The sequence below is a fragment of the Hyaena hyaena genome, unplaced genomic scaffold (assembly GCF_003009895.1).
Source record: "Hyaena hyaena isolate Hyena2069 unplaced genomic scaffold, ASM300989v1 scaffold_589, whole genome shotgun sequence".
Classification (NCBI taxonomy): Eukaryota; Metazoa; Chordata; class Mammalia; order Carnivora; family Hyaenidae; genus Hyaena; species Hyaena hyaena.
The window spans coordinates 590,205-617,995 of NW_024081220.1; the positions used below are offsets into that span (position 1 = coordinate 590,205).

Below are 27,791 nucleotides of genomic sequence, written 5' to 3' on the forward strand. Positions count from 1 at the left end.
CGCGGAGCAGCTTGCGGAGCCTAAAGTCCATGTCAGCACCAGCTCTGCACTGGGGGCTCAGCTCTGGCCCACCGAGTCTGGAGTGACACAAAGCAGCTGCCAGAGCAAAGTGCCAGAAAGGGTCAAAACATTTTATTCTCTTAATTTTTTTTCTTTTTTAATAAAGTTAAACAGTAAAACAAAAATTCACAAGCTGCCTCCCTGTCCAACCCCCGCCTCCCTCCCCTCCCTGCGGTCTTCGGCGCTGGCTCCCTCTCCTTCCCCCCACTCACACAGACACAGGGTATCCAACTAAGAAAACGAAACTGCTCTAAGGACGGGGAGATGAGATGAAGGGAGGAGGTGAACTGTGCCCACGTTCAAGGTTACATTGAGCAAGTCTCCACTTTCTGGGTTCTGGATGGTTTCCTTTCATTAGCCAAACTGGAAAAAGAAATTCCCTGGACCAGATGCTGTAAGGGAAAGAAAGGCTTGTTAGTTGGCTGTGCGGGAAGACCACTTTGCTCTGATTATGGGAAAGTCTTCAAGGGCTGCTTCAAGTTCAAACAGAAAATGCCAAGTCGACCGACAGCCTGAGGCCTGAGGGCCTAAGGGGATCAGGGCAGCAGCTGTGTGTGCAGCTTCTAACCCTCACTCTTGCAGAGAGGCCCTGGTACTAGACCGCGTAGACGCCTCCCAGACCCTGCAGAGGTGTGGTCCTAATGGTCCTGAGGCACGGTGCACCCAGGAACCTCCCTACCTCCATCCTCAGCAGCACCTGTGTGGATCGGGACCCTGCTGGATGGGGGTTCTGCCACCTCCACTTACGGGGCCCCTTGACTCTCATAGAGCTACCTTAGTGGGGAGCTACCTTAGCGGGGAGCCGCATTACAGGCCTGTGATTTGCAAATTCCTGAGAGCAGCGGGCACACCCACCTTCAAAGCTGAAGCCCCCAGGACCACCAAAGAATGCCTTGAAGATATTGTTTGCATCAAAATCTGTGCAGCAAAGTGAGAAACAGGGAAGGGAAAAAAAAAGTGCAAAAGTTAGACCTGTCTTAATAGGAACTTACGATGACATGGAGAATGAGTCCCCCTTCACAGATGCACCCCTAACGTCCGTCCTTTCCCTAAACATCATTGACCGGGATGGGCACGTGTCCCCCCCCCCCCCAATCTAATGCCACTCCTGGGACACCTTCCTTTCTCCTTCCTAGTGAGAGCCTGAAGGAAAGCTTTCTTCACTGCCACTTACTTTGCTGGACCTCCTCCATAACAACTGGGATGCCGTTTGCACTTACAGACACAAGACTTTCCCCACACTGTCTCCCTATGATGCCGGGCTGCTACCAAAAAGGCTAAAATCTTATCACTTCTGTGCTAACAACAAATACAGGAGTTTTAAGACTTATTGTATTCATTTGATTCCATGCTCTGTCTAGACTGTATGCCAAGAAAAAAAAAAAGTGCCATGGTTTATTAGGTACCTACTAGGTGCCAGTCACGGTGCTGGGTCCTCTGCATGCATTACATCATTCCCAGTTTATACTCAACCAAGTAGGAGCTCAGGTAACTTGCCCAAGATCACGTGGCAAGTGAAGGCAACAGACCTGAACATTCCAACTCCTGCCTGACTCCAGTGCTGTGCCCTCACCACCAGGCCACAGCAGGTCCGCTGCCCATACCGCTCCTCACTTCCTAAGCTCCACAGAGGATGCATCTCCACCAGTTGACCCAGCAGGCACACTGTATCCAAATGCAAATTCTTCCTTGCCTCTCTGTATCTGCCCACCTTGGGCCCCCCAGCTCAGGGAATGGCTCTGTCGAGTCAGCCATCCAAAGCCACTCAAGTTTATCCTTCCTCTCTTCCAACACACGCAGCAACCAACTCCTGCTGCATCTCCCACTGTGCCCTCCGACCCTCTCCTCCCCAGCATGCCCGCCTCCATCTCTCCCCCTTCAGCACCCCAATTCACCCCTCCTCACTGCCACCACAGATATACTTCTGGGCCTAACTCTGGTTCACAGCTCCCCTACTTAGGATCCTTCAATAGTGGGGGGGAAACTTCTAACCAACAGGAAAAAGCCCATACTTCCTACTCTAGCCCCTGTGGGGGGATCCAGCTCCTCTCAGGCTTCACAGCTCAGCACTCCCTGCCTTGAGCACTCTCTATTCTACATTCAGCCCCTTACAGCTCCCAAAGGTATTATTTCTGCACTTCCAAGCCTTCCCTTGCTAGTGCTTACCTCCTCTGCACCCTGGGCACCTGCTACATTTGACTGTACCTGTTGGGATTCCACATCCAGAGGTCAGGGGTCAGAGGTCACAAGTGGCCTGTGAGCCAGTCTGCAAAGCCCTAGACTGGGTTCTTGGAGCTCAGGGAGCCTGTTTGATTCACTTTGTTATTTCTGACACCCATCACAGTGCCTCACATGTTATGGGTATTCATCCAGGGTGGGCCTTACAAACCACTATGCGTCACTAGCTGCTACACAGACTCCCTGTTGGAGTGTCTTTAGAAAAACTCTAAAGATCCACAGTGGTCAGGTTCATCCCAGACTGCCCCAACCAACTCACCCCCCATGTTCATGCCTTCCTCATCCAGGTCCTGCCCACTGTCATAGCGAGTCTTCTTCTTGGGATCAGAGAGGATAGTAAAAGCTTCTCCAACTTCTTTAAACTTTTTCTCCTCCTCCTTCTGAACTTCGGCACTGGCTCCACTGTGCCGATCTAAAGGGAGGAGTACAGGAAGAACTCAGGGTCACAAGAAAACAAAGTTGAGAAAGATCACTTTATTGTCCGATTTTAGAATTTGGTACTTCCAAAATTTGGAGGGTATGGAACTTAGCAACACCTTATGAAGAGCCAAAAACTATCTTTCTTGCTTGCTTTTTAAAGTTTATTTATTTTGAGAGAAAGAGGAAGGGAGAAGGGGAGAGCGAGTGAGCACGGGGTTAAGAGGCGGGGGGAGGGGGGGGAGAGCGTGAGCACAGGGTAAGAGGCAGAGAGGGGGAGAGAGAGAATCCCAAGCAGGCTCTGTGCTGTCAGCCTGGAGACTGAGGCGGGGCTCAATTCTACAAACCACAAGATTATGACCTAAGACGAAATCAAGAGTCAGATGCCCAGGCAACTGAGCCACCCAGGTGCTCGAAGAGCCGGAACTTTCATTCTGGACTGAGTGCAGCAGAGCCCGTTTGGTTTGTTCTTCCCACTGAGTCCCCTCTCCACACCCACTCTACCTGGATGGTGCATCAAGGCCCGTTTCCGGTAAGCTTTCTTGATCTCATCCTCAGAGGCATTCTTGTCCACTCCCAGAATTTTATAGTAATCTTTCCTCTTACTCTTCTTCAGTTCCAGCTGTGCATTTTTTAGGAGCTGTTTGTGTTCTAGAAGGAGACATCTAGAGTCAAATGGACAAATCTGACTCTGGATTCCCTTACTAACCCAGATGCCTTGCAGTCAGAAGCCTTGTTAACCACGCATACCAGATGCTCTTATGGTGTTTTTTCCCTGAAGATTAAAAAAACAAAACTACTCATACTTCGGTTCTGCACATTAGCCTCATTACACATAAAAGGAAGTGAAAGTGATAGAGAGAATACAGGGCCAGAAAATGAGTGCCCTGTCCTGCACTTGGGGTCTCTGTTAATTTCTTCCTGGCTGGGGCTCAAATAAGCCCTAGGTATGTCCCTCCCTGATCCCTGAATCAAACTACTATGTCCAGTTTTAAGGCCTATGAGTAAGACCTCACATTTCCCTGAGAAACATGCTCCCAAACACCTTTACCTTTTGTTTTCTCCGTCTGATACACTTTTTCATAGTCCCGCACTGCTTCTTCATACTGTTCTGTGTCCATGTAACTGAAAAAGAAATACAGGACGGTCCATCAACATAGATACCAATGGCTTTCAGTATCACTCTGGAGGAAGAGGCACGGCTCAAGCAAGAGACACACACTTTTGGTTGAGATGCTTCATGAAACAGGAGTCCTTAAGCTAGCTGTAAGAAGAAATTAACTACCAGTTCCTCAAGTAAAAAGAGACAGGTCTCATGCCACTTGCACCCACCCAGCAAAGTGATACTCTGCTTGGAGCAGAAAGCAATCAAAGGGAGAAAAGTTCCTTCTGATTTCACAGAGCCACTAAGAGGCATCTGGACTGCCATGGGACAGGCAATGTGAAGGCACCTACTTGGCTAATTACTTGGGATTGAAACGCAGGAGAAAAATCATCAAGCGAGAGCAGTGAATATGGAAAAGCTTTGAACCTGTAGTGCCAGAAACATGCAGGGCTAGCTCCCATCCAGAGTAGAAGTGGGATTAGTGAGCCACTAGAAGGATCAAGTTCAAGATGGTGGCTGCTGGCAAATGCCTCCATTAAGACGAATCAATCTGAGATGTAGGTAAGTGGAAGAAAAAGAGACTCTAAATGCAGGCTTGCTTTTATTTCTGTAGTGTAGAAGAAGTGGGGGGGTGAGGAGGGGGGTGTCCTGGCCCAAGAGGGGAGGAATCTAGCTTGACAGGCTGATTGCCGGACCTGTTAAGACCTTCTCTTCCACAGAAGCAAAGTGGCATTTTCCATGTCCTGATGAGATCACTGGTGCCAAGACTGGCCTACCAATCAATCAGACTATGGTAGGAGTTCTAGAGACATACCCTATTGGCTGGGGCGCAGGAGTGACTGAGCAGCACAGCTAGCCACTGCCCAACAGAGGCCAAGCTTACTACACCACCACCACACATCCCATCTGTGCAAACATCAGTGCCCCGCTGGGCTTCGGGGCCAGAGCCAGAGGGGTGCTGCTGGTGTGGCTGGCAAGACAGAAGCCCAGCTTCTTAGGCATCTCTGATTTTCTGGCAATGTCTTGATTTACAGTGTTAAACAATGGTGACAAAAACCAGTGCCCTGTGGGCACTGGGCACAAATGTTACCAGGAGCTCAGAGAACCCATTTACAGGATGAAATAATATAAGCTGATTTTCCCAAGTGTAGTAGAATCATCTGTCAAATAAGCAACCTTAGTGAACTTTCCATGCCCTTTTAGAATGTATTAAACAAGCCTGTATTACAGTGATTTGCAATTTTATTTAACGTGTTTTTAAAATTCAAGGACATCTTTCCATTTAAGTTTTTTTTCTATTGTCATACACCTGAAACACTGTAACATTGTATGAAAATTATAAACTTATTTTTAAAAAATATTTTTTTTAAGTTGAAGAAAATGTAGAGAAGTATAGCTTTAGGAAAAATGGGAAACTCCAACCCAGGACGGGAGATGCAGGAGAGATGTGGCATCTCCCCATCTTTAGAGATAAGGCGAGGTGGCAGGCAGGACTCTGGTAAGGGTCTGGCCTAAACTAATCTCCAATACTTCATGTCAATCCCAGCTGCTTGAGGGGACTGTTTGCCAAGTTCTTGGCCAACTGTGCCCCAAAGTGCATGCCTTGTGGTGGGATCTCAAAGGCAGAGCCACTCAAAGGACAGTTCTGTTTCTATCATAAATTTAAGGAGTTATTTGATTAAAGCCATTTAATTTTTCTTTATTGAACACATATGAGGATGTAATTGTCCACCCCTTTATCTTCCTAAAAAAAACAAGAATATTATCTCCCCATTCCCTGTTCAAACACTGCAGAGTATCCACTGAGTTGACATGGTGTCACATACCTAGCCACCCTTGCCCCACTAGACGCTTAGGGGAAACTCCTTGTTTGCTCCTACAGATAACATCACAGTAAACCTGCACATAGTATTCTGTTACCATAAGTCTTTAGCTGGGGCACAGGGTACCTGTTGTCTTCCAAAGCTTCCATGTTTGCCTGCCAGCAATTTGCAAACTTGAGATGATTGACAGCTGGTCTCAGGATCTATGATACAATTCTGTGTATGCTTCTGTTGGATAGACTTACTCATCTACTTAGAAATCCACTTAAAAAAAAAAAAAGCACTACACACAGGAGCACTTTTCCTGCTTTCAAAAAAAAGTGGATCATTTTGGGAAAACTAAACAGGAGGCAGGCATGGCCTGCAAAAATGAGACTAAAGAGCTTGAAGAATGATGGGCTCATCAGGCATTGGTAGCACCACTTCTTTGGATCTGACATTTCAGGACAAGAAATGGAATGAATGAATATTGGAGGATTAGAATACAACACATAGGTCTTCCTTTTGGAACTTTGAAGGTAGTATGTTCTTCTCTGTCTGGGAAATCATCTGAAATAAGAAGTGGATTTTGGGGAGGTCTCTCCTAGCCCTTGCGAAGGTTCCTGTCTGTAGAAAAGAGTGTGGTGGGTCCAAGAGTAAGGAGGACAAGTAAGCTGGGGAGCACCCTGATTCTGAAGGAAATCCGGGCACTAGATCTAGGCAGGCCCATCTGGCTCCTAACTCTCCAACTCACACAGAGGTTATTTCAAAAGGGGCTTCCTTATACTGCTGGGAGGTTGAGCCAGATTAAATTCCTTCTGACCAAAAGACTGTTTTCTGCAACCTGGAACAAACAGGAGAAGCAGAACTCTCAAATGTCTCCAACTGTCTCCCTCCTCCAAGCACCATACATTCATTCGACAAAACATTTATTGAGTGAGCACCTACTGTGTGCCAAGCACTGTGCCAAGTTAGAGCAAAAGTGTACAATACAAAATACAATCTCCAAAGGAAATGGGTGTAAACTTTAACAAAAGGAATTTGGGTCAGGCATCAGAGGAAACTTACTGACCGTGAGGGGCGTAAGACACAGGCATGGGAGACTGAGGGAGCTGTGCAATCTCCTCGGCTGGAGGTCTATAAAGAGAGTCTAGGGCTGGAACAATCCCACCTAGAGGCAGGGGGAAGGACCAAATGACCTCACAACATCCCTGGGGCTGCTTCAGCATCCATAACTCAATCCCCCTGGCAGGCTGGCAGCAACTCCCTCTTCCCCTCACCCCCCAGCGCCACTTACCACTGAGCTCTTCTCAAGTAGGCTTTTATATAAGTGTCATCGAGCTTCACTGCATTTGTGCAGTCTTCTATTGCACCATCTAGTTTCCTAAGCTTCAGGAGAGAGAGAGCAGTCATACTTCACATCTTCGGTGACTGAGGGAGCCCAGAAGCTGTGAGCACGGCTTCACAATTCTAAGAGGATCAGTCATGCCAGGTCCCTAACTGTCACACTCATTCCTGGTCACTGAGAAAGCCAGTATCTCGGAGGGCTAAGGACACCGGGTTCAAAACTGGTTTCTCTTCTATGGGATGGAAGCCAGGCACACTTACGGGCAAGGATAAGCCACCTCTACCATTCCAGGGCAGTGCCCAAACACGACACCTGTGGAAACAGTGAGGGTGGTTCCGGGCCTCCATTCTCGCAAAGGCTAACTACAGGAGTAAGAATCACTGCTCTCTGACCACTGGAACGCTACAAGAGCAAGAGTCGGCTCTGGTTTCTTATGGTCCACAGGGCTGCAGTGGGCACTCAGGCCATGCGCAGCAGAGCATGCTGGACAAAAAAAACTAAGCCTGCCTCGTACTCTAATTTCTTCCAAACCACTTCAAAGAAAGACACAATCACTTGCTTAGGCAAAAAGCAGCAGCAATATTTGCTTAAAAAACTATCCCAGAGCCTCTAGCCATTCCCTTAGTGGAGGAAAGGGATCTTGAGGAAGAACAGGTAGGAATATCTTTCCAAGCGGTCCCTCAAGTGCCCTGAAATTCTAGGGAAAAGATAAAAGCTTGCTTCTCAAAGGGAAGTGCCTAACAAGCTGAGCTCTCAGCTAAAACCACCTATTCTCCTTTCACGTCGCCTGCCCTCATTAGGCAGATTCCCCAAGTCCCCTCTGATGTCCCTGAGACGCACCTCCATAGGCCCCGAGACCCAGAGCGAGTGCTTACCTTGGAATTAACCGTACCCCGATTACAGTAGAGTTTAGCATTTGTTTTTATATTGTTAGGGTCTATCCCCAGGGCTTCTGTGTACAGTTCATATGCTAGCTTGTAATTTCCTTCTTTAAATGCTTTATTCCCATCTTCTTTCTTTGCTTTAAGTGCTTTGGCATTCTACAGGGAAAAGCAAAGGGAGATTAATTCACATGCAGGAAATCTCAGGTCACTGTACAGAAAGGCCCAGGTCTATTTCCAATTTCTCAGATCCTTGATGTTTAGCATCATACAGACCCTTATCCCCTTCCTCTCCATCCCCACCACCTGGGCTATTTGTTGCTCACTGGTGCTTCGTACAGAGTGGACAGGGGAAACCAAGATTTATAAAAGAATACCCATGAGGGTTTACTTCCATTCCCCAGAATAAGCATTACTATTTTTTTCTTCACTGAGGGAAGAAAAAAAAAACACACCTAGTATTAGAAGGATCTGACCCTATATGATCACATTTACCTTTAGACAAATAAAAGTTGTTCTGAAATAATTTCTAAGGAAAGGACCAAGCATCCTGGCAAGGTGGGAAGAGGAGCTATCATATTTCATATTTCATATCCTAGAACCTTCTACTTGTGACTCTCTTAAAGGCTCAAAAAAGGAAGCTTGCTTTCCTACTCAGATCTGGGGCCTAGAACTTACTCTGCAGGCCACGCAGGCCTTCTCATGGTCAGGAGCCATCCTGAGAGCCTGTACAAAAAACTGAACCGCCTTCTCAATACAATCTTCATAATAAAGGCAAAGACCTCGTACGTACAGAGCATCCGCGTTGGTAGAATCCATTCGGAGAATGTCACTGCAATAGCCAGAAAGGGGCACACTCAGCTGTGGTTTGGATCTCTCCACCATTACTGAACATGTGATTATTACAGCCAGTGTTTCTCCTGACTGTGTGTCTAGTATAGACGTATCCAAAGGTAGACAGATCCCAATACCTTCCCCCAAAAAACACCTATATTTATCTTCATGTGTTTCAGTCTTTACTAGAACAGTGGTTGGTAATTTATAGCCCACAGGGCCAAATCCTGCCTGCCACTGTTTATGTAATAAAACTGTACTGAAGCCTACCCACACCATCCACTTATCATCGATGGCCACATGTGCACTATAGTGGCAGAGTCGAACAGTTGCGACAAGACCATGTGACTTGCAAAGCAGCTGAAGTACCTACTATATGTACTTTCACACATCCGATGGGTTTTCAAATCTGGTCTAACCTTTGGCTTTAAGTCCCAGGAAGGTCTGATCAGCCCAGGACATACAGTAGCTCCTGCTGTAGAGAGCTGCCAGAAAGCACCAATCCAGTGGTATCTGGTGCACCAAGGCCCACCTGGCCAGGCTTCATACCTGGCCACAGACTGTGCTTCCGGATAACGACCCAGCATTGCTAAACATTCTGCTTTGAGGATTTTGAAGCGATGGCAGGCAGGGGCAAATTCTAGGGCACGGTCCATGCAGAAAACAACCTATGGGGAGGAAGAAAGCAAATAACTCTTCCTTCTGGATTCTACAGAAACATCTTCATTTTAGTTTGGCCACAGGCAACAAACAGATTTAAAGGAAAGTAATATCAGAGTTTAGGAACATATCTAAGTCATTTGATTAAACCACTGAAACAAGGAGAGTAGTTGATCCAGATGATAATGATGACAGCAGACGTTTATTAAATACTTTATATACTGACCCACTTAATGTGCACCACAATTTTATATAGTAATTTCATGAAGTTCCTTATTTTGTCAATGAGAAACTAAACAAAAACGCAGAGATTAAGTAACATGTTCAAGGTCAAAAAAGCTGGTAAGTGACAGAAAATAGGATTGGTTCTCACACTGAGCCTCCAGCCTGTAACTTCAATCACCATGCTAAGCTGCCTCCATACTGAATCATAACCACAGTGACAGTGGTCAGAATTCACGTTCTGCTAGTGTAGACTCATTTGCTACTCTGCCTAACTCACCATGCTTAGCCTATCATAGAAGACAAGGATACCCCCAAATAATCGGACGTAGACTCACTGCTCCCTAGAGGATCAGAATGGCTTGTAGTTCCCTCCTCCCTGTGCCATGAGTCTCACATCTCACTAAGTACCCCGGTGGCCACCCTTCTACTTCTTAGTACACAAATACACCAATACAATGGAGCATTTTAAACACTTTATCAGATTACTGTACCCAACATGTTGTTACACAAACTAAAACGCAAGGTTCTTTCTCTCTCACACATGCACACAGCTGGGACTCCTTCAATCTTCCAGCTTGATACTCTCCACATATTCCCACTAAAAAAAATTTTTTTTTTAAATCTTATTTTTGAGAGAGAGACAGAGCACGAGCAGAGGAGGAACAGAGAGAAAGGGAGACACGGAATCTGAAGCAGGCTCCAGGCTGAGCTGTCACCACAGAGCCCAACGTGGGGCTCAAAGTCACAAATGTGAGATCATGACCTGAGCCAAAGTTGAATGCTCAACGAATAAAGCCACTAAGGTGCCCCCTGTATTTTTTTTAATGTTTGTTTATTTTTGAGGCAGAGAGAGCACAAGCAGGGTAGGGGCAAAGAGAGGAAGACACAGAATCCGAAGGAGGCTCCAGGCTCTAAGGTATCAGCACAGAGCCTGATGTGGGACTCAAACTCATGGACTATGAGATCATGACCTGAGAAGTCGGATGCGTAACCCACTGAGCTACCCAGTCCCCCCCCCCCCACTGCCCCGCCCCTTCCATTTTTTCTTTTCAGAAGTTTGTTCTCTGAGCTTTCATTTTTGGTTTAGCTGCTATTCCTGGGAGATCCTGGCTGAATCACATTCTTGTCCAGCAATAAATGACCCAAAGGAGAAACGTGGAATTAAGGGACACCCATTTCCTCTCAGAATCTGGCCATGGGAATCAGGAAGAGATGAAGTCTGAAAACTCAGAAGCAGAAATAGGTCTAATTCCAACAAACAGGCAACTGGTCAAGTTTGGGGAAATATCTATCACTAAGTATCTGTATCTGTTTCTACTTCTTCTTTTTTTTTTAACGTCTTATTTACTTCTGAGAGAGAGAGAGAGAGAGAGGCAGCGTGAGCAGGGGAGGGTCAGAGAGAGAGGGAGACAAAGAATACGAAAGAGGCTCCAGGCTCTGAGCTAGCTGTCAGCACAGAGCCCGATGCGGGGCTCGAACCCATGAAACGTGAGATCATAACCTGCACCGAAGTCAGACGCTTAACCACCTGAGCCACCCAGGCGTCCCTGTATCTACTTCTTTTAACAATGAGTAGGACCTATTCAAAAATTTAAATTTTCTTGGGAAACCCCGAGAGCTGCTCCACTGGGAAGACTCCCTACAGGGTTCAGAGTAGTGGTGGGGATGCCTCTCTTTCAGGGGCACAGGTTACTATCCTGGAAGTCCCAGGACTATACTAAAGTTCAGGTGTGATGTAGGGTAGAGTCATGGTGCTGATTTTCCCCCCTTCAATAGACAAAGAGTTGGGGGGAGGTGAAGCAGTCAAATGTAAGCAGCCACACCCTGCTGCCTTCGCAATGCTCAGTGTGGAGATGGTTCTGCCCCTTGGGTCAGCGGAGTGTGAGCTGAAGCTCAGTGCCTCACTTCCCACCCCCATCTCCCCATGACCAGGGACAGCTGCAGGCAAAGAAGATCTTTGTTTCTTCCAAGTTCATCTGTTTCCCCTGCCAGGATCATAATTCTTCATTTGTGACATCACCATGAGCTACAGTGGGGGGGCTGGGATGTCACAAACAGAGGATTCTGTCACAAACTGGGGATTCTGGCTCCAGAGTGGGCAAGAGAGAAAAGAAACTCAAAAGATTGCCTTTTGAGACAAAGCTGTTGCCTATGTAAACCTCAGAAAACATGACAGAAGGCAGAATCGCTTTCCAAATACACACAAGAAAACTTAAGAATCACACTACCAAGACACTGTAGTTATTAAAACCAATGGACAGAAGAGGGATGCTGATAAGTTAATGCTGGGACTCTGCATAAGCTAATCAGAAACATTACCAAATAAATGACCTGCAGTTTGTGACTTACAAATAATTAACTGTACCCTTTTATCAACCATTTATTGAGTCCCTTTTACAGAAAGCACTGAGCAAATCCCCACGTTTCTTGGATGATACAAACTTTTTAAAAAACTTTTTAAAGTTTATTTATTTTATATTTTTGAGAGAGAGAGAAAGAGCATGAACGGGGAGGAAGGGAGAGGGAGAGAGGCAGAGGGTGGGTGGGGAATCCCAACCAAGCAAGCTCCATGATGTCAGCACGGAGCCTGACTCGGGGCTCAAACAAACCATGAAATCATGACCTGAGCTGAAATTAAAGAGTCTACCACTCAACCGATTCAATACAAACCTTTTAAGTGATCCTGAAAACTGATCCTGATCAGTGGTTTTTAACTTTTTAGGGGGCCATTCAACGCCCGTTTTGAAACTCTAATGAAAGTTATTTCAAAATATCATCTAAAGAAGGGAATTCAGAATTATACAGATGAGGCATAACCACTATAAACAAGTTCTAGAAAGGTACCTCAAACTTTTATACCTTTCACATGTTTTCAGATAAGGCAATCTTTTCGGCACATAAATTTTCATGGACTCACACAGCTCCATAGAGGCTAGTGTGTTTTCATAGAAAGGCCTAACATCAGTAGGACCCGTGGGTGACTCAGTCAGTTAACTGTCCAAATTTGGCTCAGGTGATGATCTCCTGTTTCTTGGGTTTGAACCCCGCACCGGGCTATGCACTGCCAGTGCAGGAGCTTGCTTGGGATTCCCTCTGTCTCTCCCCTACTCATGCTTTCTCTCTAAATAAAAACTTAAAGAGCAAAAAAGGCTAATATCAAAATGGTACTGATGACAGGTTATACACGCTGTTTAAAAATCCATAAGGAGCCTCTAGTTTTTAGTTAGAGCTGCATCTATTCACATAGAGCAAGAGTTAAAGCTAGCTCCCATTATTTAAATAAAAATGGATTATCCAAACCTAATATTTAATTCCAACTAGCATTTCCTCTACTAGCAGCATACTTTTAGGCTACCATATCAAAAATAGGAAGAAACTCAAGTAAACTATTACTGCTTCTCATCATAAAGCCAAATATAATTAATAAAAGAAGTACCTTGGCAAAAAAAATGTTTAGATGCTGATGATGATGTGGAACAACAGGAACTCTCACTCATTGCTGGCGGGAATATAAAATGGTACAGCCATTTTGGTGGTTTCTTGCAAAACTTAACATACTTCTACCATACGATCCAGCAACTGAACTTCTTGGTGTTTACCCAAAAGGGGTGAAACCTTATGCCCACACAAAAACCTGCACACAGATGTTTAGAGCAGCTCTATTCTTAAGTGTCAAAACCATGACTATAACAAATATACCTCTGGGGGGAATGTTGGTAACGGGGGGAGGCTATGCATGTCGGGGGGGGGGGAGGGGATAGAGGGCATAGGAGAACTCTCTTTACCTTCCTCTGAATTTTGCTGTGAAACTAAAATTGCTCTTTAAAAAAGAAAAAGAAAAGAAAAAAAAGTCAAATTAAAGTGATAAATTATTATTCTGGATTCATGTACCATACCACCCCCAACATGAAACCTTGCGAGAAAGGGTAAATGAGATTTTCCCATAGTTGGACTTTACCTTCCGAAAATCCCGCTTTTCAAAATCCGTTTCTGCGATTTTCTCATATTCTATGACTGCATTAGCATTCTTGAACTATGCCAGAAAATCAGATAAGAGGAAGTTTTAATGAAGTTATACGTTCAACAACCACAAAAATCAGGGCTTTGATAAATTATTAGTTCAAGAAAATCAGAACCACAGACTTTATAAATCAAGTAGGTGAAGATGCAGCTAAAAGGCACAACCTGTGCCCTGAGTTGAACTTAAAGTCAGGAATACAAGAGTCATGCCTTGAAAGACATAAAATAAGGGCAAGGCATTGTCAGAGGTTGAGCAGAAGTTTTCAGATTCTCACTAAAATGCATCCAGAGGTAAACAGGGTACATATGGAAATGGAACTAAAACATGTTTTATCTGATACCAACTTAATCAGGATTTGAACTTACTCAGATTCTTCAACTTCACTCAAATCAGTCCTTGAAGCATCTGCCCACCCCCGAGGAATCTCAGAAACCCTCCGATTTTTCTCAGATTTCTAAAGCTATAAATCATATTCAGAACTGTCTGCATCTACAAAACGAAACCTCAGACAGACTAGGAGACTGCCTACAGCTACCCAGACGTGGCCGGTGGCAGGAGTGAGACTAGTTCAGTTCTTTATTCCAGCTCTCAGTTCAGACTTTCAGGTCACTAGACCACACTGTCTTTCTCCATACACACAAGATCAGAACCATACCTCCTGTTGTGCCTGAGCATTTTTGTGATCCAGTTCTAGGGCTCTCTGGAAACTACGACACGCTGCCATGGCATTCCCTAGAGATAGGTGGCATTTGCCCTCTCGTAGATGTCCCTAGAAGAAACACAAAGAAGGAAGAAAAGGAGCATGATTGGCCAAGCAAAGAACAATCAACAGAAGCAAGAAACACCCAAAGAACACCAACATGGGATGACAATGGCCAGAGTAGTGGTTCTTACCAAGGGAGACCCTGCCCTCCATGGGATGGTTAGATGGTTAGCAATGTGAGAGACATTTTTGGTTGTCACAACTGGGGCCGCGGGGGTTGGGGGAGGTACTACTTATACCTAGTGGTTAAAGGCCAAGGATGCTGCTAACCATCATACAATGCACAGGATAGCCCCCCACGACAAAGAATGATCTGGTCCCAAAAGTCTACAGTGTCTAGACTGAGAAGCTTAACTTCTCAGTTAGAAATAGAGATACAGATACTTAATTGAAGATAATTTCAATTTAGAGATAGAGAACTTAATTGAAGCAACTGGTCCTCCCCAGCTGACTCTTCCCAAGTGGTCACATCACGTACCCGGACAAAACTGTCATCCAACCTCACTGACTGCTGTGCATCTCCAAGAGCTTCCCGGAACTTTCCGAGCATCATCAAGGTGGCTGCTCGATTCCCGTAATAGCTAGCATTTTTAGGACACATATCTACAGGAAGGGCAGAAAAAAGTAAAATACAGCTTAGTGGAAGTCACTGCTTCAAAAACTCCGGGGCCGGGGCCATCTCCCTCAGAACTATTATCAAGGCAATCAAACTGTAACAGGAATGCTAACATACTCTGTTGAAAAGGCCACAGCAAAGTTTTTGACTCCTTGTGCAAATGGACAGCAGCAATGATGCAACCAATGAAAAAGAAAGTTATTTAAAAATAATTTACACTTAGCTTTAAAGTGCTCTTTTTGATGGGAGACATCAGCATATTTATCTTCTTAATGAATTGTATTTTATGTAATAAGAGATGAAAATGAATTTGCATTTGTTGAATTAGGGGTAGTGAACCTGTAAGCAAGTTAGGTGAGAAACATGCTGACACAGGATTAAAATACGCTGGCAAATTGAGCATGGAAATTGTTAAGACTTGATAATATCTACAAGAGCCATTTTCCAAGATAGTTAAATGAACTGGAAATGGCTGAGATGCATTTAGGCGGTTACCTTTTTGCCATTAGGCTTAGAATTTCAAGAATTGCCTTTAAACTACCCATTTGAGCTAGAAAGTGTCATCCCTCATGAAGCCATTAAGTCCAAGAGTTCACACGGTGACAGTTATGAACCCACTAAGGTAAGGCTACTTCTTCGAGAGGGGCTACTTGTAACGGTGTTCAGTAAATTCATCCTTCAGCACAGGCAGTAGGTCCTTCTCACCTATGGCTTTTGTATAATAGTTATAAGCTTCATTGTAATCTTTCTTGGCATAGTATGCATTTCCTTGTTCCTTGAAAGACTCTGCTTCCCTGAAAAGGAAAGAGAAAGAAGAGCGTGGTATTTTACACAGGGAATAACCTCTGTAATCTCATGGGAGCAATCTTTGGTCTAGAGCCCCAGGCAAACTGAGCTGAAAGTCAGTGCGATATTTGAAGGAATATACAGATTTGTTCGATGCTGGGTTTTTGTTTTTGTTTTGTTTTGGTTTTGGTTAGATACATTTAAACTAAATGAAGAAAACCTCTCCTGTGTTGCCTGCCTTTCCTCACTATTCCTGCCTGTAGTCATACCCCATACAACAGGCAAATTTAGACATCCTCTCACAGAAACTAAAAAAATGTTCAAAGTTTATCTGTCTAAGTAATCTTTACAACCAACATGGAGCCTGAATTCACGACCCCGAGATTAGGAGTTGCATGTTCCTCCAACTGAGCTGGCCAGGAGCCCCAGAATTTTTATACTTATTGCCTTTTCACTGTGCCACAACCTCTGCCTCTTTACCAACCGTAAAAAACCAGTTACAGATCATTCCATGATGAGGCAACAATTTCTTAATGTGAAATGGGTCACATCCTTAGAGTCCTAATGGGTTATTCTCTTGAAAACTGGCTCATGCATTTGTCACTGAAAGGACAGAGTAAAAGCATGTGGCAAGGGAGTTAAAAGCAAAGCATTTTCGGGGCGCCTGGGTGGCTTAGTCGGTTAAGCGTCCGACTTTCGCTTAGGTCATGATCTCACGGTTCGTGGGTTCGAGCCCCGCGTCGGGCTCTGTGCTGACTGCCAGCTCAGAGCCTGGGGCCTGTTTCAGTCTGTGACTCCCTCTCTTTCTGACCCTCCCCTGTTCACGCTGTCTCTCTCTCTCTCTCCTAGAAATAAATAAAACATTTAAAAAAAAAAAAAAGCAAAGCATTTTGATGTTTAAGAAGGAGGACGGAGTTGAGTGACAGCGGAGACCAAGAACGTGGGTAACAAGGACACGTGAGGTACAGCCTGCCATGGCTATGCTTTGAAAAGTACCCACCTACTGATGTTCCCTCTGCATATCACGTCTGTGTGGGTTCTTACTGCCCTATACTGTTCCTATAGTACCTTGTATAACCACCAAGTGGGTAATATCAGAATTTCTGCCCTACTCTAAGATCCATTTTTTGAAGCTGTGCCATTAGAAAAACTGTTCTTTCCAAAAGGAACAATGTTTTGTGAGAATTATACTCCAGATCAAGAAACCAGAATTGAGTAAAACATGGCCAACAATATCTTAAAAGAACTAGTAACTTCTACCAAAGATACCCCAAATCATTCTAATGTCTAACTTGAATGACAAAGATAATTCTTTACCAAAATAATTACTACAACATAACTAAATATCTGAGCATTTTTGCTACAAGGAAGAATCTTTGTTTCTTTTTCTGTACACATACAAAAAGAACCCAGTTCAAGGGAAGTAAGGACAAAAGTACCTAGCTCTTAACTGTAGTGATGGTATGGGAGGTTACAGCTTGATTCTATGGACATCAGCACTAGGAAGATTTGTGATGTATTTATTTACATATTTTAAACTACAAAGTAGCAAAGCCACCCTCCTTTTAAATTGAGGCCATCTCCCTTTCTGTTCTCATCACTGTTCTGGCAAGCCCTACTAACATGAAAAGGCTGCTAGAAGAAAGGGAAAGGAAAATGGGAATGGTCTACAAATGTTGACAGATTTGAATTGTGATGGACATAAATCTGTTTGAATAATTTTATTACACCAACTGTCACAATGCTGTAAAGAGGCTATCTGCCATTAAAAGTCCTCAAGAAGGATCCCCAACTGCAAGATTTATAGGACCAACTCCAATCTTTCTACACGGTATACACCATCCTGTAACTCTAAATCAAGCAAGGCACTATAAAAACTATGAGGAGCCTATCTTTTAAGAGCAGACATGCCAAAAGATCCGAAGAAACGGTTTCCCCAACCCTGGCTGCTGGAAGCTGAGTCAAACCACTGTGAAGAAATGGAGTGGTAAATTCAGAGGAAACAGTGAATGTGTACCTGAGAAGATCTAGACCCAATATGTACCTGAGAAGATCTAGCCTTCTTTTAGGCTAGTGGCTAAGAATACACAAATCCTTGAGGAAAGCCAAAAGCATTCAGGCACGTAGATAGAGACGTTACCAGCAGTATAAAGCTTGTTAGTCAAAGGTGAAGCAACCTGTAGAGCTACATACAGAAAGGTGCTCTTTCTTTCCGGAAACACTAACTCCCATGGATATGAGGAAGTTCAGCTCTGGCTTCTAGTAAAAAGACAAAGGACGGGGCGCCTGGGTGGCTTAGTCGGTTAAGCGTCCGACTTTCACTTAGGTCATGATCTCGCGGTTCGTGGGTTCGAGCCCCGCGTCGGGCTCTGTGCTGACTGCCAGCTCAGAGCCTGGAGCCTGTTTCAGTCTGTGACTCCCTCTCTCTCTGACCCTCCCCTGCTCACGCTGTCTCTCTCTCTCTCTCCTAGAAATAAATAAATAAAAAAAAAAACATTAAAAAAAGACAAAGGATGATCTCTTTGGAAAGTCAGTAATAATTACTGAAGTCTGGTACTTTCCATACATGATCTTCCTGCCAGGTGTTTCATTATTCCCATTTCTCACAGGAGTAAAATAAGGGGTAGAGGTTAAAAACTGGCCCAAGGTCAGGATGTAGACCCACACTAGTCAGACTCCAAAGCCTGTGCGCTATCCACCACACTTAGCTTTCTAATGCTCATCTCTATCTATTGCCTAAAACTTTAAAAATTAATCTGTCTTGCTAGGAACAAGACATGGGCAACGAACATGAAATTTCTTCAAACTAAGACATAAAATAGCCACAGCATGTACAATCCAACTCCAGAACTACAATCTGGATCTAAATAAGCTAAATGACATTCCTAACAATTAGTCACAGAGAGAGCAGAGCTCCTTTCTCTTTAAGATGCAAGACCTAGTGAACTGGACTTTGCCTCCCCCAAGAAATGCATTTCATTTTAGTAAATGGTGAGTAGATTCCATTCTAGAGCAAACAAAGCGAGTAATGTAGAGTCAGCCCACAGCAGAAAGAACAAGAAGAATTGTGTTGTGACAAGTTACCATGTTTTTAACCTCACACTGCACAGCATCAGGCCAGAATTAGCTATTCCCACACAATTGCCTCATGAAAAGGACTTATTTTCATAGAAACATGGTTGATTAACAGCTGCCTAAACAATGGGCACTTGGTGCTTTTAGGCTGAATGCTTATTTTTTGCCTCCAGGTCCAACTCCCAAAGTGGAGTCCCTCCTTCATTTTGAACCTCCCCACCAAGTACGCAACAAGCTGTAACCAATGGGCCTGACCCTGTGAGACCAGTCGAGGAAAAAGAGGATCTTTGGAATCCAGCATGGCAGCAGCAAGAACTGAACAAGGCTGCATCAGGAACAATTCCAGGGTCAAATCCATTCAAGTCCTGCCCTGGGAGTCTGAGAAAGGGCTGAAGCTTGTTCAAGTTGCCCTTACAGCAAAGGGACTGAAGGATGAGATGTCAAAGGCGTGGGACTGGAAAAGAAGGAGAAGAGCTGGTTAACACTGGAACTGAGGGCAATCTGGCATTGGTATCTGTCACGCCGCTCGTTGCCAGGTCGACTGATAACGAAGTGAAGTTACAACAGGTACCTACCAAAACACATTAGAACTGAGAAAGGAAGAATTAGGATTAATGAAGCTCACCTGGACTAACCAAAAAAGAGGAAAGGATTCCAAAAGGGACTAATTAAACTACCGATTTTCTAAGGCCACAAAACGAAATTCAGGCGAAACCCTGAAATATAACATCACATCAAAATATAGACTTGGCCCTAACTGACCGAATGGAGCTATGAATAGCTACACCATATCTCTAGTGCTTTTTCTGATTTTCAAAGCATTCCCAAGGAAGATCCTGGCCTCCTGAAGTGGTTGTGGTGATATTATAATATGTCCTTCAGTAGAGGAAGAGCCAGAGAGGCGTCCCAGGCTGCACACGGTCCCTAACTCCAAGAGTTTTTTTCCCCCACTAGAGCCTGGCCATTGGCGTACCAAGGTTTTTAAATTAAAACTAATGTATCTAGTTTCCCACCCAATCTCTAAGCAGAATAAGCTTTGCCACTCTGACTCACCAGGAGACACGGGGAAAGAAAGACTCTAGCCTCCAGCAAACCAGTCCTTTCCCTTTAATAGCCAGCAACAAATTCCAGTGAAAAGAGCCACTAAAAGATTTTTAAAAATCTCTATCCTCTTTGGAGGTATAGGGAGGGTTCCAAACAATAGGGTCACCATCAATCAGAGGGCCCGGCGAGGCTTCTCTCTGCCATAGGGATAAGCAGACTGCATTCCAGGTCTGCTTTGCTTTTTTGAAATTTGCTTTTAAAATTTTAAAAATACTAATTTTTTGGAAATAACTTCATTGATTAGGAAACTGCAGGCTGATACCTGGTCTTCTACACTACCAGAAGTGTTAAAAATCTACGTGTCCTCTGACCACGCAGTTATACTCTCTCGACCCCAATTTAGCATCACAAATGCCAATTACTCCAACAAACGGCCAAGAGAATCGTATGGTGTCACACTGGTCTTAGCAGGGCTCAGCATCATGTGATCAGTCAACTTGGGCTTACGATCACCAGTCAACTTTGCACATCTACCGCTCAGCTAAATTAAACATACCTTAAAACACTGCAGTTGACATTGTGACTGACCCCAATAAGATGCTCTACAAAAATCTCCATTTTCTCTCTAAATACTTCCAAGTTGAACACTTAAACAAGATCTTTGCCTTATGCCGATTGGTCTTTTAGCAACGAAAGAGTTACGCAGAGAATTTTACTCATCAGCTTTCATTAATGCAGGATTCACTGGGTGGTAGTTTTTAAAACATCCTCAATGACTTGGTTCTCTATGGAACTGCTTCATGTTTCAGTATTTGTGAATTACTAAAAGAGGGATGAGATGCTTCATCATTTGTACCATATCAGTTCATTATTTAGTTACCTCAGTACAGGAAAAATACAGACTAGCATAGGTCACTATTCTATATTTGCAACCCAGGAAACACTGATTTGATTTTTGTATGACAAAAACATTATCTGACTGCTTTTACTTATTTCAAGTATTTGGCTACAATAATATACTTTTAATAACTTTCAGCTCTCCAAGAACCATTTATAATAGTTTAAATCAAAAGAGATGCAGAAGCTTGAATGAGATCTTTTTTTTCTCGCCTCTTTTTTGCATTTTCTTGACGTTTTCTGCTACTCTTAATGTGGAAAAAACATCTAACTGCTAAAATTACAACTCAGGACAAGATGATTTCTTTTGCTAGCGGAGAGGAGTGTTTCAGGGCCTTTGATTTTGGAGACTATTTTATTGCCAGGAATAACCTTAGAAAAAAGATATCTAGGGGCGCCTGGGTGGCTCAGTTTGGTTAGGCATCTGACTTGGGCTCAGGTCATGATCTCACAGTTCATGGGTTAGAGCCCCCCATCAGGCTCTGCGCTGACAGCCTGGAGCCTGGAACCTGCTTCGGAGTCTGTCTCCCTCTGTCTCTGCCCCTCCCCCACTTGTACTCTCTTTGAAAATAAACACACGTTAAAAAAAAGATATCTACTAACAATAATACTTTACACTGCCCATGAATCAAATATCCTTTATGCATTTATAATTACTAATTCCAAAATGTCACTTTCACTCTGTGATTGTTGCACCCTTTTATTCAGTCAAGTTTACTAGTTGCCTGTTGATCTAAAAATGTCCTCCACCCTTTAGAATTTACGGGATCTTGGCCAGTCTCAGCGTAGAAATTCCTTCCTCCTTCCCACAGTCGGAGACCTCTTGTCTCCAAAGGCATGTCACAGGGCCTGTTTCAGGCTGTACTCTCTCTGACCTCCGTGAGAATAAAGTAAAAGGCGCCCAGGAGCCTTACTTTTATTCCATCTTACCAAATGACTAAATTGTTCTTTCTTTCTTTCTTTTGCAACTATTCTAGGGATGATGTCACAAGTTTTATAGGTGGAAGCCACATAAGACTCGGAACAATTCCACAGATTTAGTGCTTGCTAAACACAAGTGCTATATGCTGAGTGTGAATACAGGCTTCGTAATGGTGCAGAGAAAACAAAGGGTGGGCTCTCCAATGGCTAAAAGAGAGATCAAGATGAAGAAAACTGATTAACATACCAGTTCAAATTGTTCTCTTTCTAGATATTCAGGGGGAACCCTTGACAGGGGCAGGGCCAGAAGGGACCAAGAGGCATCAAGTGGAGTCACAGATACAGTCTACACAAGGCAGTGGCACACTCTACTGCTCAAGCAGGGAAGGGCACCAGGCCACACACTGGCGTTGGCAATATCTTATTCAGTGGGGAGAAAAGCAACCAACTAATCGATCAATCCAGATGGAAATCCCATTAATGCAGGCAGAAGAGACTGTCACATGAAATAGCTGACTCAACCATAATATGTTTATGCTAGTTCCTTAAATGGGAGGTATCACAATCTGTGACATCTACCTAACCTTCTTTACTCCTGGGGAGAGAAGACATGGAGAAACAGCTTCTCAGAAGCCACTCCAAGTCCACAAGGCATTGGCCTTTCAGCAATAGCCAGAGGCTTGTTTTCATAACACACCCCAAACCCCACCATTTTCTATCCCTTGGTTCCCCATTCTGTGAGATCCACTACTTCCCTCATAGGGATATTACTACACAACAAAAATCTAGAACTAAGGAACTATAATTAAGAAAAAAGCTGCTTTCTGAGCTTTTTTCCTTGGGAGGGGGTAAGGGGAGTGGGTGGAGATGAGAGCCAGAGTGGGGGGTCCAGACTGTCGACTGGTATGCTGCTTCCAGAGTTCTCTTGGTTCCTTACTTTAACAGTAGGCTATCTCAGAGCAAACTGCCAGAGGAAAACCTCTCAGGACAGAAACTCCAAAAACAAAATCTAGCCTCCCTGCAAAAACTTAAAGTCATGTGACACTAGAATATTAAGTGTCAGAATTAGACCTTGAAAGTCAAATATTCCTCCTCCTATTTTCATTCTCTAAAGCCTCAAACATTCATCCCCCTGCCAATGGTGGTATAAAACACAGGAACTGCTATTTTGATCTGGATGCGGATGAAAACAAATTGTCAATCCAATAAAATGAACAGACACTGGGATAATTTGCACGATGAATCCTGCTGTTGCTGAAATTCAGCCAGTTTGAAATACCTGGAACGACCTCTAAGTAACTTCCACATCACTCAGCACTGAAGAAAAGGGAGCAAACATTAGTGGAGTAAGGGAGAAACGGGCTCTCAGAGGGGCTGTGCATCAGACCACAAGGCACCTAGGCAGCCGCTGACCATTGTTTTCCAATCTTCTAAACTCCTAGAGAAAAAAAAGCAAAGGCAAGTGCCCAGTACTCAGCTTTTAAAAACTAAAAATACGAGCTTCAATGACCGTACTCATCCCTGATTGGCTAGAATGTTCAACAGCCTGGGTTTTAAGCCAATCAGAGTTCTGGTCGTTGGAATGGACTAGACGCTAGAGCAACTGCCACTCAACTTGGCTCAAATTGGTTGGTGTCTGGCTCTGGTTAGTATGTGGACCTGAATTAAAGCAGTAAGGACAGAGAGACCCTTCCTCTCTGCTCTACCTTTGCTCTAGTTATGACTTAATTTTTTTTTAAAGACTTTATTTTTAAGTAATCTCTACACCCAACGTGGGGCTTGAACTCACAACCCTGAGAGCAAGAGTGACATGCTTTGACTGAGGCAGCCACGTGCCCCTGATTTAACAATTTTGCCACTTGTTAACACCAGATTCAATTAATTTGCTGGTGCAGGATTGTCTATTCCTTGGTTTATCCCTTCCTTAACCATGACTTACTTGTCCTGCCTCCCATTTGTTCACCACTGACCCCACACTTAAAGTATACCAAAATGAGGGGAGCCTGGGTGGCTTAGTCGGTTAAGCATCCGACTTTCGCTTAGGTCATGATCTCACGGTTCGTGGGTTCGAGCCCCACGTCGGGCTCTGTGCTGACTGCCAGCTCAGAGCCTGGAGCCTGTTTCAGAGTCTGTGTCTCCCTCTCTCTCTGACCCTCCCCTGCTCAAGCTGTCGCTGTCTCTGTCTCTCTCTCTCTCTCTCCTAGAAATAAATAAAACATTAAAAAAAAAAAGGATACCAAAATGAAAATGAAGGCTGCAAGCAGTGTTTTCACTGATTTGGGTTTAAGGTCAAAGATAATATCCCATTTACCTTGCAGGCTTACTGAAATGGCTAGCTTCATTTCATGAACGTCAAGAGAAAGTTTAGCAAGACATGTGTCTAAGAATTTAAAACAGAGTGAGGAAGAACAGTTGGGGAAAACGACGAACGCCTTAAAGCTCTCTGGCTATGACCATGAACACCAAAATGTCCCAGGAAGCTGTAGTAAAATAAATAGCACCTATTGCAGACCCTGGGATATGGATTTAGAGTTCAGGGCTTCCCAGCAGCAACAGGAAGAGAAATAAAAAGCAAACTACAGACTTTATAATATCTGGATACTAAGAAGGGTCCTAATGTTCTTGCTTGCATTCACACAGATACGGACCGACAAGATTATCAGATCAAGGAATCAGATAAGGATGTTCTGTCTCCTAAATCTATGGCTTCTGTTGGTTCTTTTAGATCCTATTATCCAGTCATGCCAGATAAACGCTGAGAAACAGAAGTGTTTCCTCGGTGGACGAGCAACTTGAAATCGTTTGATTTTACTATAATAAAGACTACCTACGGTGACCTCCCCAGCCCAGGAAATGTGGCCAGAGAGCCTTCATCCAAGACAGGTATTTATACATTAGATAAAGCAATCAGCATCTTCCCAGGAAAATATAAGGCTTGAAATTAAATTAGCTGAATTGTAAAACCTCTGAAATTCAGCTCTCTGGCTCCGCAAGTAGCTTTATCTGTTCTGGTGGGCAAAGAGAAATAAATAATCTTCATGTTCAGAACCCTGATCTATTTTGGAATGCCAACTAATACATCTTTTATTTTAGCCTCTCAGCTGCTCTGGAGGAAAAAGGACTTTGTCAGAGTGACAAGCAAAAAAAAAAAAAAAAATTGAAGTCCATTTCTTTTCTCTCTAGAGACACTAAAGTTAATGAAAGAAAACATGTAGCCACTTAAAATGCTGCAGCCACGAGGCTCCATGTCTTGAAAGCTCCTCTCATCTTGCCGCTGTGAGACCATAACAATTTAGCAGCAGCAGCAAGCCCTTGAGCCAAGATGGAAGGAAGGAAGGACTCCTTGCTGGACTTTACAAAAACAACCCAAGAGACCCATCAACTCCTGCGTCCCCAAGTGAACTGGTAATAGGACTGTAATAAGAGCCACAAACCTGGCCAAATAACTAAGCAAGCCAGATGGTAAAGGGCATCTGTAAGGGATGTCTCTATCCCTGCCTCTGCTACGGCTACACAGGATTCCAGGACACATGAAAAATGTAACCCCACCTTCCTCTGAAACTTCTTCACCATCAGTCCATTTTCAGCATTGGAAAACCATACATAAACATGGCTTCTTAGCTGATTTTTTAAAAATTTCAGTATGTTTTCCTTTTGACTGGCTCACATAAGTGGTATATAGTAAATATCCATTTCTAATTACCTCTCAAAGAGATCTATATAAACACGTGTAACACAGAAATCTACTTAGCAAAGATGGATCTTAGTGGCCGATGAGACAACTATGCATTTAACCATCAATGACACCTTAAATTCCTTGTAACAAGGCAGAGATTACTTAAGTTGACACCTCTTTTACCAAGTATCATGTTTTTGTGTAATGTGGTCACATTACAGCATCACTCACTTTGGTTTCTTAATGTATCTTCAGGTTCATTTACTATAGTTTTATCTTAGAATATCCTCTAAGGCCGTGCATTTTTTGGTTTTGTTTTGTTTTAAAGAAAAGGACCTGCTTTAGATAGCTTTGAAATAAAACCCAAATTAGGGACAGTCCCTACATCAGAGATCTATATTATGTAAGAGAAGGGTTTTTTTTCCAAATTACTACACATAGCCCAAGTCTCCATAGCACCAAAACAAACAAAAACAAAATCCCAAAAAAACCACTGAACTCTTTACAATCCCAAATAGAGTAAATCCATGCAATTAATGTATGTAAGCTCGGTATGTGCGGGAGTGGGGGTTGTTTCTCGTTTTGTCTCTTTAATGATGCTTAATCCTCAACACCTGAGAAGTAGGTAGGCTGTGAAAACTCAAAAGAACAGAGAGAGACTTAGACTCTTCTGTCTTGCCTTCTCTGATTATCCCAAGGACTTCCTACACTTTGTCAGGCCTCTCAGTTCTCAACAGATCTTGGGGACATAGGCTGTAGTTAAAACTACCCTGAAGCTTGATAACTATTCATTCTGCCACCCTGAGTACCTCCCCATATTCTAACTTGGATAACAAAACACCCTCAGAATCCTGGTTTCGGATCTCATGGATCCAGAATGAAGCCATACAGACAGGGTTGAGTACAAAGATAAGAAAGAGGAGGGAAGGAGACTGAGGACATTGTAGTCCATTAATCTGCAGTTGATAAGGAAAGGGCTCCAGGCTTCCAGAACCATTTCGTTAATTCTCCTTCAGGATCAGGACATGTGTGACTACCCGCAACTGCGTTCCAATAACCTGCCTTAGCTGTAGCCAGAATCCAGAGCGTTCTCGAAAACCACTCACTCAGCAGCTCCCTTGGCTAGTCCAGACTGGCAATCTCGAGCCACTGCGGCTGCCCAGCAGGGCCAACAGCGCCCAAGCAGCTGCCTTCCTTTCTGCTGCTTAACTTAAGAAACAGTCCTGGGAAGAATGAGGATCTTACTCCGGAAGCACGGGAGGGCCGGAGTTTGACGTGTAAAGCACGAGACAAACCCTTCACTCTTCCTTCTTTCTCTCTCATCTCCAACCTCTGGGGTAGGTGAGGGGGCACCAGGTCAATAATGAAGACATACTCGGACCTAGGCTCGTGGTCGCAGGGATACGTTACTGGGGAGAGGGGGTGAGGAGCACACGGGCTTCGGAGATGCAAAGTGCTGACAGACAACAATGCACAGAAGTTAACAAGAGCAGGAGGGGGTCGGGGACGATGTAAGGAAATCGTCATCGTCGCCGCGCAGCCTCCCCCACCCCACAACAGACCTCAGATCCCCTCCGAGACCCGGCCTCTACAATAAGGGCGACGTTCCTCCCTGCTTGGGGGAACCAGGCCGTGCCTCAGCTCTCCAGCCAGGCGGAAGCAGGAGGGGAGGGCCGACCTCCGGGAGCGCCCCTTCAGGGGGTCCATCCGGACTTCTCTCAGATGGGGGGGGGGGGGGGTCGCGGAGGGCGGGGCGTCGCCGAAACAGGGGCTGCATCACAGAAGGGACGGGTTTCCAGGGACCACGGAGCTGCAGCTCGCCCCTTCCACCACCCTGGTACCCGGTTACCTCTTCGCTTCCTCGTCGTCGAGCAGCTCTGGCTCGGTCGCCGCCATTACCACATCGCACTCCGCGGCAGCCGCCATCTTACCGCCGGGACCAAAGAGGCGGGTGGGAGGCAGGCGGTGAAGAGCACTTCCGGCTGGAGCATCGAGCAGCTCGGCGGCGCTGCGCCCAGAGGGGCTCCCTCAAGCCCGTCTACCATCGAGAGGCTCAGCTTGGGGCCAGAGCGGCCTCCCGCCTCCGGAGGTCCACGGTGGTCTCCGCGCCGGGCCGGGGGCCCAGGGACGGTTCCTATGCGTAGGGGGCGCCACTTTACCCGTGGGTCGGAAGTGAGGGGTACAAGAAGGTGATGCCTCTCTAGGCCTGAGCTCTCCTCAGTAGTCTGAGAGCCTCGTTGCCATAGCAACTCCCAATCCTAGAGAGTCTCCAGTAAGGTTTAGGAGAGTCTGGGTTGGGTTGGGGACTCGGTGACCCAGGAGTCTGGAGGGAAAGAGCTCTTACTACTACCTTCCTGTCCTTGGAGTGTGTTCACAGCTTCCTCCCGGGAAAGGCAAGAAGAGACACTTTGAGCCCAGTTCC

The 27,791-nt window shown here is 44.7% G+C and overlaps 1 protein-coding gene and 1 long non-coding RNA gene across 3 annotated transcripts; one reads left to right on the forward strand and one right to left on the reverse strand.

Moving 5' to 3' along the window:
* Positions 1–216: 216 nt before the first annotated feature.
* On the reverse strand, positions 217–27,327 carry DNAJC7 (DnaJ heat shock protein family (Hsp40) member C7). Of its 2 annotated transcripts, none has more exons than XM_039256731.1 (14): positions 27,219–27,327; positions 15,676–15,764; positions 14,833–14,957; positions 14,247–14,360; positions 13,529–13,603; positions 9,235–9,353; positions 8,530–8,683; positions 7,846–8,010; positions 6,920–7,011; positions 3,767–3,840; positions 3,220–3,366; positions 2,558–2,710; positions 916–978; positions 217–452 (listed from the first exon to the last, which is right to left on the reverse strand). In XM_039256731.1, exons 1-14 carry the CDS (start codon positions 27,293–27,295, stop codon positions 415–417), a joined length of 1,485 nt encoding a protein of 494 aa, XP_039112662.1. In that variant the 5' UTR covers positions 27,296–27,327; the 3' UTR covers positions 217–414. The 2 variants fall into 2 exon arrangements, with proteins under 2 accessions (XP_039112662.1, XP_039112663.1); XM_039256732.1 differs by lacking the exon at positions 27,219–27,327 and adding an exon at positions 22,973–23,028.
* On the forward strand, positions 22,954–25,613 carry LOC120248393. The gene is made up of 3 exons (XR_005532566.1): positions 22,954–23,338; positions 24,419–24,576; positions 24,877–25,613. It is a non-coding gene; the product is annotated as an uncharacterized LOC120248393 (long non-coding RNA).
* Positions 27,328–27,791: the final 464 nt, after the last annotated feature.